Consider the following 15,923-nt stretch of genomic DNA (forward strand, 5'->3'; position numbering starts at 1 on the left):
ATGGCCAACAGACACATGAAAAAGTGCTCCACATCACTCTGCATCAGGGAAATGCAAATCAAAACCACAATGAGATACCACCTCACACCAGTCAGAATGGCTAAAATTAACAAGTCAGGAAATGACGGATGCTGGTGAGGATGCAGAGAAAGGGGAACCCTCCTACACTGTTGGTGGGAATGCAAGCTTGTGCAGCCACTCTGGAAAACAGTATGGAGGTTCCTCAAAAAGTTGAAAATAGAGCTTCCCTACAACCCAGCAATTGCAATACTGGGTATTTACCCTAAAGACACAAATGTAGGGATCCAAAGGGGCACGTGCACCTGAATGTTTATAGCAGCAATGTCCACAATAGCCAAACTATGGAAAAAACCTAGATGTCCAATCAACAGATGAATGGATGAAGATGTGGTATATATATACAATGGAATACTATGTAGCCATCAAAAGAAATCTTGCCATTTGCAATAACGTGGATGGAACTAGAGGGTATTATGCTGAGTGAAATAAGTCAGTCAGAGAAAGACAATTATCATATGATCTCTCTGATATGAGGAATTTGAGAGGCAGGGTGGGGGGTTATGGGGGGTAGGGAAGGAAAAAATGAAACCAGATGGGGTCAAGAGGGAGACAAACCATAAGAGAGTCTAAATCTCATGAAACAAACTGAAGGTTGCTGGGGGGTGGGAGGGTAGAGAGAGGGTGGCTGGGTTATGGACATTGAAGAGGCTATGTGCTATAGTGAGTGCTGTGAAATGTGTAAGCCTGTTGATTCATAGACCTGTACCCCTGGGGCAAATAATACATTATATGTTAATAAATAATGGGAAAAAATTTGCAAGCCATTGGACAAAGGAGCAACATCTTTAAAAAGTATTGCAAGGAGAAATAAACTTGTCAATCTAGAATTCTATACCCAGCAAAAAAAAAAATTTCAAAAACAAAAGTGATGTTGGCAAAGATGTGAAAAAGTTGAAACTCTCATACATTGCTGGCGGTAATGTAAAATGATACTGCTGCTATAGAAAACACTCTGGCAGTTCTTTCAAAAGTTAAACATAGAGTTGCCATATGATGGAGCAAATTCCACTCTTAGGTATATAGCCAAGAGAATTAAAAACATATTCACACAAAAATTTGTATGTGATTATTCAGAGCACTCTTTTCCAAATAACCAAAAAGTAGAAACAACCCAAATTTCCATCAATTGATGAATGTATAAACAAACGCATATCAATAATGTTCTCATCATACCTTGCAAGTAGCATTCTTAGATTTTTAAGATATTATTTATTTACTTATTTATTTGGGGGTGGGTGGCCAGGGAACAGAGGGAGAGGGACATGCAGACTCCATGTTGAGCACAGAGGCCGACGCAGGGCTCAATCCCATGACCCTGAGATCATGACCTGAACTGAAATCAAGAGTCAGATAGATGCTCAACCAAATGAGCCACCTAAGCGACCCTAGAAATACCTTTATTACAAGTGTTCTTGCTCTCTACATGCATGGAAGAGTAGGTATAAATTCTAGTCACTGTTATTACACTGTTCTCATACCACCCAGCAGGTAGCCAAATCAAACTGTTGACACACACAGCAGTATGGATGAATCTCAAAAACATTATGCTAATTTAAAGAAGACAGATATAAGAAGACTTTATCCTATATGATTCCGTTCATATGAAATTAGACAAAAGGCAAATATTATAGTGGTTGCAGCAGATTATTGAGTGCCAAGGGCCAAAGAGAGGTGGGGAGGGATTGACTGTTAGCGAGGCATAATGAATTTTTTTTTTTAATCATGGAATGTTTCTAAGCCATGGTTGTAGTAGTGATTACTCCAGCAAAGCTGACTTTAAAAAAAAAGAAAGAAAAGTCAGGCAAGGGGCCTACTTCTTGTTCACCTTATTTTTGTCAAGTTCTTTGTTCCTCAGGTCTACCCCATTGTATGACCTGGAACTCTCTCCCGGCTATAGCTTTAGCCTTTTCTGTTTAGTGCCTTATGGCCCATTTGCTGTTCTCTTAGGCTTTTTCGGCTTTTTCCTACTAATGAGTGTTATGGAAATAAAGCTGTTCAGGGTCCCATCCCCTCTGAGCTGAGTTCTGTGTCTTCCAAAACAAAAGTTGAATGAATCCATGTTAATACATTAGAGGAAGGCCTCATCTTAACACACAGAATAGTCATTAGTAATGTGAAATGATTTTTAAGTCTAGAAAAGCTTCCCTTGTTAACAAACAAACAAACAAAAAACCCAGCTTTCTCCTGACTCCATATAGAGCAGTGGAAAGAGGGTGTAAGGAATCTATATTTTTAAATAATTCCACAGGTGACTTTACTGATCACTCAGGCTTAGAAACCACTGGATTGAGGTAGTGCTCATCCCATCTTTTAAAAACAAAACAAAATACCTTTACTCAGACTTCACTAAGTTTTCATCAAATATCTTTGCAGGAGACTTTTTTTCATATGCTGTTTATTATCTACTGTCTCTTATTACCTCAGTTGGTCTTTTTACTCTTCTAAAGAAAAAGGGGTTTAGGGGACTACTTTCATTAAGAATCCACTATGTACAAGGTATTTGACAAGGGCTCACATTTAGTTCTCATAGATGATAAAAATGAGGTTTAAATGGTAAATAACTTGCCCAAGGATGTAGCTAATAGGTTAGGGGAGTGAGTTTTGTATACCTGACTTTAAAACGAACATGTTTTCTTTTATGCTGTGCTGACTCCGGGCTGATGGAACAAATGAGGGGTTATCCTTATCATCTTCACTGGCCCATATGCTCCTAAATTCTCTGCTTCTCCATACCTGGACATAAGGAGAAAGAGATAAGTCACTAACACAGACCGTATCTCTATTTTTTTTTAAGATTTTATTTATTTATTTGACAGAGATCACAAATAGGCAGAGAGGCAGGCAGAGAGAGAGATGGGGGGAAGCAGGCTCCCTGCTGAGCAGAGAGCCCGATGTGGGGCTCGATCCCCAGGATCCTGAGATCATGACCCGAGCCAAAGGCAGAGGCTTAACCCACTGAGCCACCCAGGCGCCCCAAGCATATCTCTATTTTAAACAAAATCCTGACCATCTTTTCCTAATCAGGTTTTTCAGTTATTTGAGTTATTTGCTTGCCTCACCCAGATGGAATCATTGGCTTTTTTTCACTAGTTGACTTATACCATAAGTTAATAACATCTTTAACTTTGATCATTTATAAACTTCTAATATATAACGGCTTTGAGTTACTCAGAGAAACCTTATTTGTATTAGAAACTGCTCCCCAATCAATGTCACAACCTCTATGACCTCAGTTTCCTCTTCTGTAAGGTGATGGGGTTGGAGTAGATTATTTCTGTTTCCTTTTGCATCCTTTCATATAAGTCACTTATTTAGGACACATGACAGATTTGCACAAACATTATTAGAAGAGTCATTGGATTTTTCGAGCTAGCTCATTCAACTTCTTGCACAAGTAACATACCTAAAATACAGTAATGCAGTTTGGAGGAAGAGACAAAGGACTCTGTTAGAGTCAGTGTTCATGTCATTCTCCCTATGTTTACTTCTTGATTGCAAAGAAGGCAGCATATCTTGTATTTTCATGTCATTGTGTTTTCATCCTCCTGGGGTGGGGGGGGTAGGGGACAGATCAGGCCAAATCCACGGAGCAGTTTACAGCTTTCATACCAAATTTTAATCAAAAATTTTCTTGGCCAGGGTTTGAAACTTCTTTTTTTTTTTTTTTTAAAGATTTTTATTTATTTATTTGTCAGAGAGAGAGAGGGAGAGAGAGTGAGTGAGCACAGGCAGAGGCAGAGGGAGAAGCAGGCTCCCTGCCAAGCAAGGAGCCCGATGTGGGACTATATCCCAGGACGCTGGGATCATGACCTGAACTGAAGGCAGCTGCTTAACCAACTGAGCCACCCAGGCGTCCCTGAAACTTCTTTTGATAACTTTTAATACTTTGATAACTTTTAATAGTGGTAGCGTAGTGAAAGCAGAAATTACTGATCTTCTGTGTCTATAGAAATAACTTTGAAAAAATATCTTCTAGGCAGCTGAGATTCTACTACAACATGGAGCAAACCCAAATCAAAGGAATCAAAAGCAGAAGACTGCTTTGGATGAAGCAGATGATGAAAAAATGAAAGAACTGCTGAAATCTTATGGTGCAATTGAGACTGATAATAGCGATGAAAGTAATATTATAGCCACTGGTATGTATGTCAGTATTGCTATTTTAGACAAGTATATACCTCTGCTTAGAAAAATCTTCAGATTTCTAGTGTAAATTGTTTCATAACTGGGGTAGATGTTTTGTATGTTTATTAAACTCTTGAAAAGCATTTAATAATTATTTATTTTTAGAAATTAGCATTTCCAAATTGGTTTAATTTATATACCATATGATCCTGTTGGATTGGCATTACATGTTGAAATGGAATCCATATTATTCGTTAAATAATCATTAATCTCTAACATTGGGTCTGAGATAGAGATGTAACTGAAACCACACATACTGACTTACTGGTAGGGGGATTGGAAAATGTTGGCATTATACTAAAGTCTTTGCAACTAAGATTCCGTTCCTTCAAAATTTATAGTGAGTCATGTGAAAGGGACTGATGCCAACTTTGCAGTACTCTAATGTCCTAATGCTAGAGTATGAATTTGTTAAGCAAATATACTTGTATGCATGTGTGTATGTGTAAATATAGTGTAAAAATATTTAAGGGAATTTACAGTGAAGCAAAATTTTATGACCCATTTTTTAGAAATAGTTTGCATTTAAATGATATAATGTATTATCTGTAAGAAATAGGCATGTAGTGAACACTAATTTGAAAACATATATTTGTTAAGTACCTGCCAAGCAAATTGAATACTTGCCTTTGAGGAACTTACAGTCTTGTGGGGAGATCAACCAGAAAACAAACAGTTAAATGCAGTTTATTAAGTATTGAGAAGAGTGATTTTTTCTTCCTTTTCTGTCCTGCTTGAGCCTTGACTCATTTGAGAAACCCAGGAACATATCTGCCCTTTCTCTCTATGAGGCAGAGTAATTGGAAAGAGAGAACCCCTGTCATACACTCTTCTCCCAGCCTACCACTATCTTTACCAGTTGTTGATTTTCAAGAGAGGAATCATGTTACTGATGTGATTGGTCAGACCCAAGGATAATCACTGTCTCATATTTTACTAGTGTGATAGATTATGTGTAGGTCAAGGTCAAGACTGATACAAGGTTCATCTTTTCATTGCCTGCTACCATATAGAGCCCCAGCCATGTCTCTTTTCCTCTCCATAGCCATATTTGAAATTACTGGACACTGTGTTATGAAGTGCTGTATCTATTCGCACTTGTCTGTTGTTTCTTATGTAGGCATTTCCTTGATCAGGTACCCTAAAAGGATGAGGGATGTAGGGTACAGTAGTTATATGAAGAAAGGGAATCCAGAATGGGAAAAAGATCCGAGACAATGAATCATAGACACAGTTGATTAATAGCATGGATTTGGGAATCAGATTTGTTTTCAGTAAAAGCTGCATAACGTTAAGGAAACTTCCTGAATCCCTCTAAATTTCATTCTCCTCTTCTGTAAAATGGACAGTGTAAGCTACCTATCTTACAGGGCTCATATGAAGATTAAATAAGATGGTTCAGGAAAAGAGTTTTCCATCCAGTGTGTGATCAGCATTCAGTAAATGTTAGCTGTAATCACTCGATTGATAATAATAATAAATAATGGGGTACCTGGGTGGCTCAGTGGGTTAAAGCCTCTGCCTTCGGCTCAGGTCTTGATCCCAGGGTCCTGGGATCGAGCCCTGTGTTGGGCTCTCTGCTCAGCAAGGAGCCTGCTTCCCCCTCTTTCTCTGCCTGCCACTCTGCCTACTTGTCATCTCTGACTGTCAAATAAATAAAGTATTTAAAAATAATAATAATAATAAATAATGAGATGCTGGTCAACATTATTATAGTAATTGTAGATTTAATTTATTCTATTTCTGTCACCATTAAAATTGATAAAATGATGCTAAATTTTTCACATTATTATATTTTCTAATTTTAATTTTTAAAGTCAAAATTCCTGCTGTCCGACCAAAAAGACTTAAACGGTGTTTTTGTGATGACTGCAAAACTGTTGATCCACCTTCTCTTTCACACAGAGAAAAAACAAAAGAAAACCATCCTGTGGTGAGTGAAGTTGAAATCCTTTCATTTTTCAGCTTGGAATATGTCATTCTTTGGGCCAGCCAGCCAGCCAGTGGCTGTTGGCAGTACTCTTTACATTTTAAGAACACACAGATTGAAAATATATTTTTTTAAAGATTTTATTTATTTATTTGACAGAGAGAGAGAGAGAGCAGCGAGAGAGGGAACACAAGCCCAGGCAGAGGGAGAGGGCTTCCCACAGAGCAGGGAGCCCAATGTAGAACTCAGTCCCAGGACCCTGGGATCATGACCTGAGCCGAAGGCAGATGCTTGATGACTGAGCCACCCAGGCACCCTGAAAGTAATTTTTGTCACAAGAAAATAATATGGCTAATGAGCCAAGAAAATATGTTGTATAGTTAACTCACTTATCTGCTTTGAATACAGAATTATGGATTAGCTGCTATTCTTTACAACTAGGTTGTGTTCTTTACTTCTTTTCCTACTATCACAGTGTGTCTTCACCCACCCATTCCCACAAAAAGTCTAAGACGCGTAGTAGGTTGAAAAGACCCTGGAACCCAGGCAGAGGAGAGGAAGGCAGCTGGGGTTAGCCAACCTGGAGTCTCACATGGGTTATAGTGATAGTGTTTGCTGTATGTGAAACTCCTTGTATTAAAGTGTGTGTATACAAAAATAACATAGTAGTTGCTCAATAAAAAATATTACTTGTTAAGATAGATACGTGTAACTTGATAAAAATGTAGAGATTACTAGAAACTAACTTCTTGAGAAAATAGCATCCTCAATGAAATATTATTTTAAATAAGACTATGTATATTGAGGGGCACCTGGATGGCTTGGTCAGGTAAGCATCTGCCTTTGGGTCAGTTCATGATCGCAGGGTCCTGGAATTGAGCCTCACATCAGGCTCCACACTCAGCAGGGAGCCTGCTTCCCTCTGCCTGGCACACCCCCTGCTTGTGCTCTCTCCCTCTCTGTCAAATAAATAAATAAAATCTTAAAAAAAAAAAAAAAAGACTATGTATGTTGATTAGACTTCTCTTACATACTTTCTGTTAACCATTGTAAAGAAGACATTGTGAGGGGCACCTGGATGGCTTCAGCTCAGGTCGTGATCTCAGGGTCCTGATATCGAGCCCCGCATCGGGCTCTCTGCTCAGCAGAGAGCCTGCTTCCCCCCCCCCCCCATCTGCCTCTCTGCCTACTTGTGATCTCTCTCTCTCTGTGTGTCAAATAAATAAATAAAATTTTTTAAAAAGGACATTGTCATTCATTGAATCTAAACTATTAATCAACAAATTTATAGCTTAAATATTTTATCTTAATATTCAAACTAAATTGCATTTGCCTCAGGACTTTGAAAATGTTTTACATTGTTTCCTGGTATCTGTTGTCATGGACAGAAAGTCATCCATCAGTCTATCATTCCCTTGTAGATAATCTGTCCTTTAATCTTACAGATTTTATGTTCTCCACTTTTACTAAGTTGTGTCTAAATGTGGAACATTCTTATTAATTTATACTCGGGCCTAGAAATGTTCCTTTAATCTGAAGGCACGTTTCTTTTTTTTTTTTAATTTATTTTTTTGGTTTCTTTTCAGTGTTCCAGAATTCATTGTTTATGCACCACACCCAGTGCTCCGTGCAATATGGAAGGCACATTTCTTATTTGTATTTCAGGAACTTTTAGTCCTTATACCTTTGAAAATTGCCCCTGCTTCATTCTCAGTATTTTTCTGTTTTGTAACCTCTATTCAGATGTCTTTTAGACCAGTATCCATGTCTTATAGTATCCTCTTCATATTTTCCGTCTAACTTTCCACAGAATATTCTGTGTGATATCCTTTGACCTCTCTTGCAGTTCGTTTTCTCTCCTTAAATATTTCTAATCTATTTAACCCATACGTCGAGCGTTTAATTTAAATAACTGTTTTTTATTTCTAGAAATTCTGTTTGCTATTCAAATTTTTTGTTTTAAAGGAAGAAAAAAATTTAAAAAAGACTTTTGTGTTCTTAAAATATTGGTAGCATTTTAAAAAATCCAAACATTTTTTAAAGGAATTTGAGGGGCACCTGGGTGGCTCAGTCGTTGAGCGTCCGCCCTCAGCTTGGGTCACAATCCCAGGGTCCTGGGATCGAGCCCCACATCAGACTCCCTCCTCACTGGGAAGTCTGCTTCTCCTTCACCCTCTCTCTGCCTGCCACTCCCCCTGCTTCTGTGCTTTCTATCTCTTTCAAATACATTAAAAAAAAAAAAAAAGAGGAATTTGAAAGTCCCTTCCCAATTCTTTCTCATGATAACATGATTCTCTATGTGGTTTTTAATTTTTTATTATAATCTCATTTCCATGAGGACTGAGTACTGTGGGAATTTTGGTGTGCCTAACCTTTGTGCTAAACATTTGGATCTGCTGAAGCCCTAGAAATTGATCAGTTTCGCACAAGTTTTTGTGTTAATTTCTCAGTTTGGGTTCCTGAACCACACAGATTATGTAAATTTAGTTCTTACATACATGTGTGGTATAAGCTTGAGTCTCTAATTTTCTACCCAAAGCCTTGGATGGTGGCAAGTGGAGTTTTTCTAACCTTTAGTTCACATAAAGGTCACTAGTTTTATGTGGGATTCTGTGCCTCTTTTTCCTTTGTGAGCATTAAAAACCCAGCTTCCAGATCTCTGATGGGTCACCACTAGTTTCATTTCCGATACCAGGGAATTTTTCAGTCATTTTCCATTCTTAGCTGCATGTGTGTATATTTAAAGTTTACTGTATTTTGTGTCCTGTTCCATGTGTTCGGAGTAGGCAGAGGTTCTTCTGTGTCAGCTCAGCCCACCATATTGATTATAAGTCTCTTTAAGGAATATTTTCATGTAAAGATTAGAACATCTTGGAAAAACTGCCTGTTTCTATTAACTGTATGGGTGTTTGCTTTAGGAGTAATATTTCACATGCCAAACTTCAGAAAAAATATAATGGAGATACAGGAGTCTAAAGAAAACCAAATTTGGGTGGGAAATGGGTAAAATGGCTGAGGAGAGTGGAGGTAGGTTTCCAGGTATGAAATGAATAAGTCACAGGGGTAAAAGGTACAGCATAGGTAATTTAGTCAGTGATATTGTAATAGTGTTGTATGGCAACAGACAGTAGCCATACTTGTGGTGAGCATAGTATTTAACTTATAAACTTGTCAAATTACTGTTGTACACCTAAAACTAATGTAATATTATGTATCAACTATACCTCAATTAAAAAAAAAGAAAAAAACAACTTTAGAAAAGGAGGAAAACTCAAGAAATATTAAGGGTTAGTCTTTTGTAAATGTAACTTATTTTTGAATGTTGGAAACTTCAAATCAAACTGGGGAGAAGGGTGACTCAATGGCCAGATACAAAGGAAATGAGATGATTTTAGTCTGCTGCTACCTTATAACACCTTCAGATCACAGCATGTAGGCAGCTTTCTTCTCTATACCCATGTAGATGGAGTAATAATACTAACTTTGGTATTCACTGAGTACTTATTATATGATAAGCTCTCCTCTGAGTCCTTATATTAACTCATTTCGTCCTCATAATAACCCTTCTGGGTGCATTGTGTTATCTCATTATCTTCCTCACTACCGTTGAAGAAGCTAAAGTAAAAGAGGTTAAGTAACTTAATCCAAAATTACATTTCTGTTAAGTCGCAATACCAGAATTAAAGCAGTGCCAGGCAGTCTGGCTACAGAGCTTGTGCTTCTGACCACAGTGCTGTACTGTACAAAACTGTAAGACAGGTATCAGAGGCAAAGATGATCCTGCCATTAAAAATAGGAAATTTGGGGGGCACCTGGGTGGCTCAGTGGGTTAAAGCCTCTTCCTTTGGCTCGGGTCATGATCTCAAGGTCCTGGGATGGAGCTCCGAGTCGGGCTTTCTGCTCGGCGGGGAGCCTGCTTCCCCCGCCCTCTCTCTCTCTGCCTGCCTCTCTGCCTACTTGTGGTCTCTGTCTGTCAAATAAATTTTAAAAATCTTAAAAAAAAATAGGAAATTTGGAATAAAATCAGAGTGAAGCTTTCCATAAGCACAGTATAAACTGTCTAAAGCTGCTTGTTCCAAAGACAGATCACAGGTTGTTTTTTTTTTTTTGGTGTTTCTTAAGATAAACAAGCAGTAATGGAGGATTAAGAAGGGGGATCTTAGAGGGAAGGTTATGCTGGCTTCAGGGTGGGAAGTTTCAAGGAAAAGCTGGTGTGGAGTTGAAGGTTATTGCCTGTGGTAGCCAAGACTGAGTGCATCCACAATATGAGCAAAGCAAAAAGGAAAATCAGCACCAAAAAACATTTTCTTTATGCTGACCTGTGGATAGAGGCTTAGCTAGGGCTCAGATGCAGACCTTTAGTTTGCTTTTATAGCCATTCAGTGTAAAAAGATATAAATCTCATTTTGTTTGTTTTGCATATTTGTGTTTTATAGTTCTGCTCTGATGCATTTCATAAATGACAGCAGTGAGATTGCTTTTCCACATAATTGGATGGTTTTATTATGTGCATTTTTCATGTCCCTGTAGGCACCAAAGTAAAATTTCAGAGCAGTGTACTTTAGAAAGTTTTGAGGACTGTCACATTGTTTAAATGAATATATATTAATAATATATGAAAGGATAGGTAATATGAGTCAGTCTATCAGTTTTTGTTTATTGAGCACCAGCTATACATCCAACAGTGTGGAAACCAGTGACAAATATAAAAGCTTTGCTCCTGCCCTATAAGATGTTATTTTCTTGATAGAGAAATATAATATGTAAGACATTATGTATATTAATGGTAAATTATATACCACCAAAATTCTTAACTGATTCTGAGAAAGGAGAAATCTGTATAAATTAGATTAGTCAGAGGTTTCATGTATGATACAGGTTTTATATAATAATAAGCAGTACTTATTGAGCTCTCATGTTTTGCTGGCACTGCCCGAAGCATTTTACATATGTTACTCTATTCAGGCAAGGAGAGGACAAGTAACATGTGGAGCCACCCAGCTAGGAAAAGGTGAAGCCAGAATTCACATCCAGGCAGTCTAGTCCCAGCATTACTTCTCTCATGAGAAAGAGATGCATCTGGGCAAAGTAAATTGAAGGCATTCCAGGCAAGATAGTCAGTACTAACAAGGGCATGGAGAGGTGGCCTTAATTCCCATTTGTTAATTTTTGAGAGAGTTGTGTTTTGTATTTTTAAGATTATGTGTGAGATTTTAATAGTGTGCAGTGGTAGTCATAAAGCCTTAAAGTGAATTTATTGCATGTATGTGATCTTTAAATATTATGTGCCGAGTTGTTCTTTTATCACCTATAGCTATGATTAAAACAGAAGTCAGTGAGAAATTATGAGTCTTTATATGGTTGCTACTCATATCTTCTATTTACCAGGAATAGATCTGCTACATAAATCAAAATACTTAGGTTTACTCCCTCCCAATATGCAACAATTTATACAGTTAAGTTTAAACAAAGCATGAATACATTTCAAACATAAAGTGAAATGAGTGTTCTAGCAACACTTTCTTTTGCACTTTTACTGTGCATTTGACAATTGTGTATCAGAGAGAAATATCTACCTTCCTGTAATGAAGTTTTAATATTTTTATCTGATAGCATCAGACCATCAGTGCCATTCTACAAGATATAGAAGAAAAACAAGAAAATTTACTAGAATTTGAAATAAGAACCCCTGAAGATGCAGGTAAATATGAACCCATACTCAAGTTTGATTATTTCATACATCCAAGGTTATTGTTCCCTCCACTTCTTAAGGTACAGGTTTATGTCAAAGCTTATTTATGGTGGCTGAAAAGTAACCTTTTTTTAATGTGATAATAAAGTACCAGGAATGAGCATTAGAAGTCATTTTTGCAAACCAGTAGTTAGTGTAATTGTTGATCGAAATACTTCTAGACTCAAGGTATAGCATAAGTAATATGAGAGACGCTCAGAACCATGATCAGAGGTAAACTCCTACTGGTGATGTGTTTAGATGAATATGTGGGGGGAAAAAGCATAAGGTAGTGACTAGAGATGAGATTATGTTACTCCTTAGCTCCACCAGCTTCACCCAGCTAATGGAACCCTTAAAAACAGATTAGAAAAGAAATAGGCAGTTGTGACTCAAGTAGAGAAAATCCTCATACCTTTCAGATGAACAGATAGACCAGGTAAACGTCTTGCTGCATAGATGTCTTTCAATTTACAAAACATTAGTGATGCAAAGTGGTAAATTTGACTTTGATTCCCGACCTAATAATCTGAATTTCTCAAAATTTCAGTGACTGTTTGTAAATCTTTGATAGATCACAGTTGTGTTTTCTTGAGTTATGACTTAGAAGGTAGAAATTAGATCCTGAGGGGTGCCTGGGTGGCTCAGTGGGTTAAAGCCTCTGCCTTCAGCTCAGGTCATGATCTCAGGGTCCTGGGATTGAGTCCTACATTGGGTTCCCAGCTGAGCGGGGAGCCTGCTTCCTCCTCTCTCTCTGCCTGCCTCTCTGCCTACTTGTCATCTCTGTCTGTCAAATAAATACATAAAATATTTTTAAAAAATTAAAAAAAAAAGAAAAGAAATTAGCTCCTGATACATGCAGATCTGAATGTTAAGTAGTTAGGTAAAAAGTAATTTGAAGTATCTCATCAATCTTTTGTGTAACAGGATATACCTGTTAGTTCATCTCTTGTCCTAGTTCATACTGTATAGTCTTTAAAAAATTATTTCAACAAAGAAGTCAAACTAACTCTCTTCACAGATGACATGATACTTTTTGTGGAAAACCAAAAGACTCCACCCCTATATTATTAGAACTCATATAGCAATTCATTAATGTGGCAGGATACAAAATCAATGCACAGAGTTGCTTTCCTATACACTAATAACGTAACTGTAGAAAGAGAAATTAGGGAATCTATTCTGTTTACAATAGCACCCAAAACTGTAAAATACCTTGGAATAAACCTGACCAAAGAGGTGAAGTGTCTATACTCTAGAAACTACAGAACACTTATGAAAGAAATTGAAGAAGACACAAAAAGATGGAAAAACATTCCATGCTCATGGATCAGAAGAATAAACATTATTAAATGTCTGTACTGCCCAAAGCAGTCTATACTTTCAACACTGTCCTGATAAAAATACCAATGGCATTTTTCAAAGTACTGGAAAAACAATCCTAAAATTTGTATGGACGAGAAAAGACCTGAATCGCCAAGGAAATGTTGCAAAAGAAAAAGCTAGGGGCATCGTGTTGCCTGATTTCAAGCTATATTACAAAGCTGTGACCATCAGGACAGCATGGTATTGGCACAAGAATAGACACATAGGTCAGTGGAACAGAATAGAGAGCCCAGATATGGACCCTCAACTCTATGGTCAACTAATCTTTGACAAAGCAGGAAAAAATATCCAATGGAAAAAAGACAGTCTCTTCAATAAATGGTGCTGGGAAAATTGGACAGCTACATACGGAAGGATGAAACTCAACCATTCGCTTACACCATACACAAAGATAAACTCTCAATGGGTGAAAGTCCTCAATGTGAAACAGGAATCCATCAAAGTCCTAGAAGAGAACAAAGGCAGTAACCTCTTTGACATTGGGCACAGCAGCTTCTTTTCAAGACATGTCTCCAAAGGCAAGGGAAACAAAAGTGAAAATGAACCTTTGGGACTTAATCAAGATAAAAAGCTTCTGCACAGCAAAGGAAACAGTCAACAAAACAGAAACCCACGGAATGGGAGAAGGTATTTGCAAATGACACTACAGACAAAGGGCTGATATCCGAGATCTATAAAGATCTTCTCAAACTCAGCGTCCAAAAAACGAATAATCAGGTCAAAAAATGGGCAGAAGATTTGAACAGACACTTAGCCAAAGAAGACATATAGATGGCTAACAGACACATGAAATAATGTTCATCATCATTAGTTATCAGAGAAATCAAAACCACATTGAGATACCACCTTACACCAGTTAGAATGGCAAAAATTGACAAGGCAAGAAACAACAAATGTTGGAGAGGATGTGGAAAAAGGGGAACCTTCTTACACTGCTGATGGGAATGCAAGTTGGTGCAGCTACTTCAGAAAACAGTGTGGAGGTTCCTCAAAAAGTTAAAAATAGAGCTACCTTACGACCCAGTAATTGCAGTACTGCTTATTTACCCCAAAGATGCAAATGTAGTGAAAAGAAGGTCCACATGCACCCCAGTGTTCATAGCAGCAATGTCCACAATACCCAAACCATGGAAAGAGCCAAGATGCCCTTCAACAGACAAATGGATAAAGATGTGATCCATATATACAATGGAATATTACTCAGCCGTCAGAAAGAATGAATACCCAACTTTTGCATTAACATGGATGGGACTGGAAGAGATTATGTTAAGTGATATAAGTCAAGTGTAGAAAGTCAATTATCATATGGTTTCACTTATTTGTGGAACATAAGGAATAGCATGGAGGACATTAGGAGAGGAAGGGAAAAATGAAGGGGGGGGGGGGAATCAGAGAGGGAGAGGAACCATGAGAGACTGTGGACTCCAGGAAACAAACTGAGAGTTTTAGAGGGGAGGGAGGTAGGGGGATAGGGTAGCTGAGTGATGGGTATTCATCCTTTCATCTTGGTCTAATACATGGTACATGTTATGATTTGGGGAAAATAATACAAAATAATTTATACCCTCAAACAAATGTGAATAGTTCATATATTTTATTTAGTATTTATAATGTCTTATACACCTAAGGTGAATTTTCCAATTTTATAATTTTTTCTTTAAAAGACATAAAAATACACTTCAAAAAAAAAGATAAAAAAATATGCTAAAATTACCTACTGTCCCACCACAATATTTGTTTCCTTTCTTTTTCTAGGAACTTAGGTATGCGGTTATACCTCAATAAAATTATTTAAAAAATAGTTTGGATCATGCCAAATTTGCCAATTTAACATTTTTTCCCCTATAGCCATTATTTGTGGTGGTTTACATAGTATTGTGTTCTATTAATGTTCCAGGGCTCAATTTCCCTTTTTGTTGAGCATTTACATTTTTCCAGTTTTTTTGCTATTCTATAGCATATGTCTTCCTTAGGTAATATTAACAGAATTGGAACTACTGGGTCAAAAATATGTAAACATATTAAATCTATTGCTTTATATCGATAAATTATTTCATTAAATACTAAATACTAATTTAATTTGCACTTTCACCAACACACATTAGTGTTTGTTTTCCTTTACCCTGCTAATAGCATCAGTATTTTCATTTAACTTAAATTGAATAGTTTAATAAGAAGAGTACCTTATATTTTCACTTGCCTTATTATTAGTGGTATTTTTTCTTTAGTTTTATTTCCTGCTTTGTGAATTGACTATTCCTCTTTGTCCATTAATAAATTGGAGCCATTTTATGTAATCAAGTTATTGACCCCTTTTCTGCCATAACTGCTGCAAATATGTTTTTCAGCTACTTAACTGTCTTTATGTGTAATGGTTAATTTATGCTTAAGTACATATATTTTCAAATTCTGTATAGTAAAATATATCAGCCTTTTTCCTTTGCTATTTCTTTTCATGCTTTTAAGATTAGAAACTTTTCTCCTCTGCCCATCCCTATGCTTTATAATGTAATTTTATTCTTTTTCATCAGGATCCCTTTATTTTCATCTCACTGTCCCTTTACAGGAGGAGAGGGATGCAATGGGACTCTAGAGTTCTTGACTAGTAAC

The 15,923-nt window shown here is 37.2% G+C and overlaps 1 protein-coding gene across 1 annotated transcript in view; it reads left to right on the plus strand.

Annotated features, from left to right (window-relative positions):
* The window catches only part of ANKRD31 (ankyrin repeat domain 31), a gene marked incomplete at both ends in the record, with an annotated part of 151,367 nt that overhangs the window by 98,814 nt on the left and 36,630 nt on the right, over nt 1-15,923 (plus strand). The window contains 3 exon segments of the mRNA XM_080804333.1: nt 4,058-4,220; nt 6,084-6,199; nt 11,810-11,897. Of these exon segments, the coding sequence (XP_080660459.1) occupies nt 4,058-4,220; nt 6,084-6,199; nt 11,810-11,897 (367 nt within the window).

Source organism: Martes martes (genome assembly GCF_963455335.1).
Source record: "Martes martes genome assembly, chromosome: 5".
Taxonomy (NCBI): domain Eukaryota; kingdom Metazoa; phylum Chordata; class Mammalia; order Carnivora; family Mustelidae; genus Martes; species Martes martes.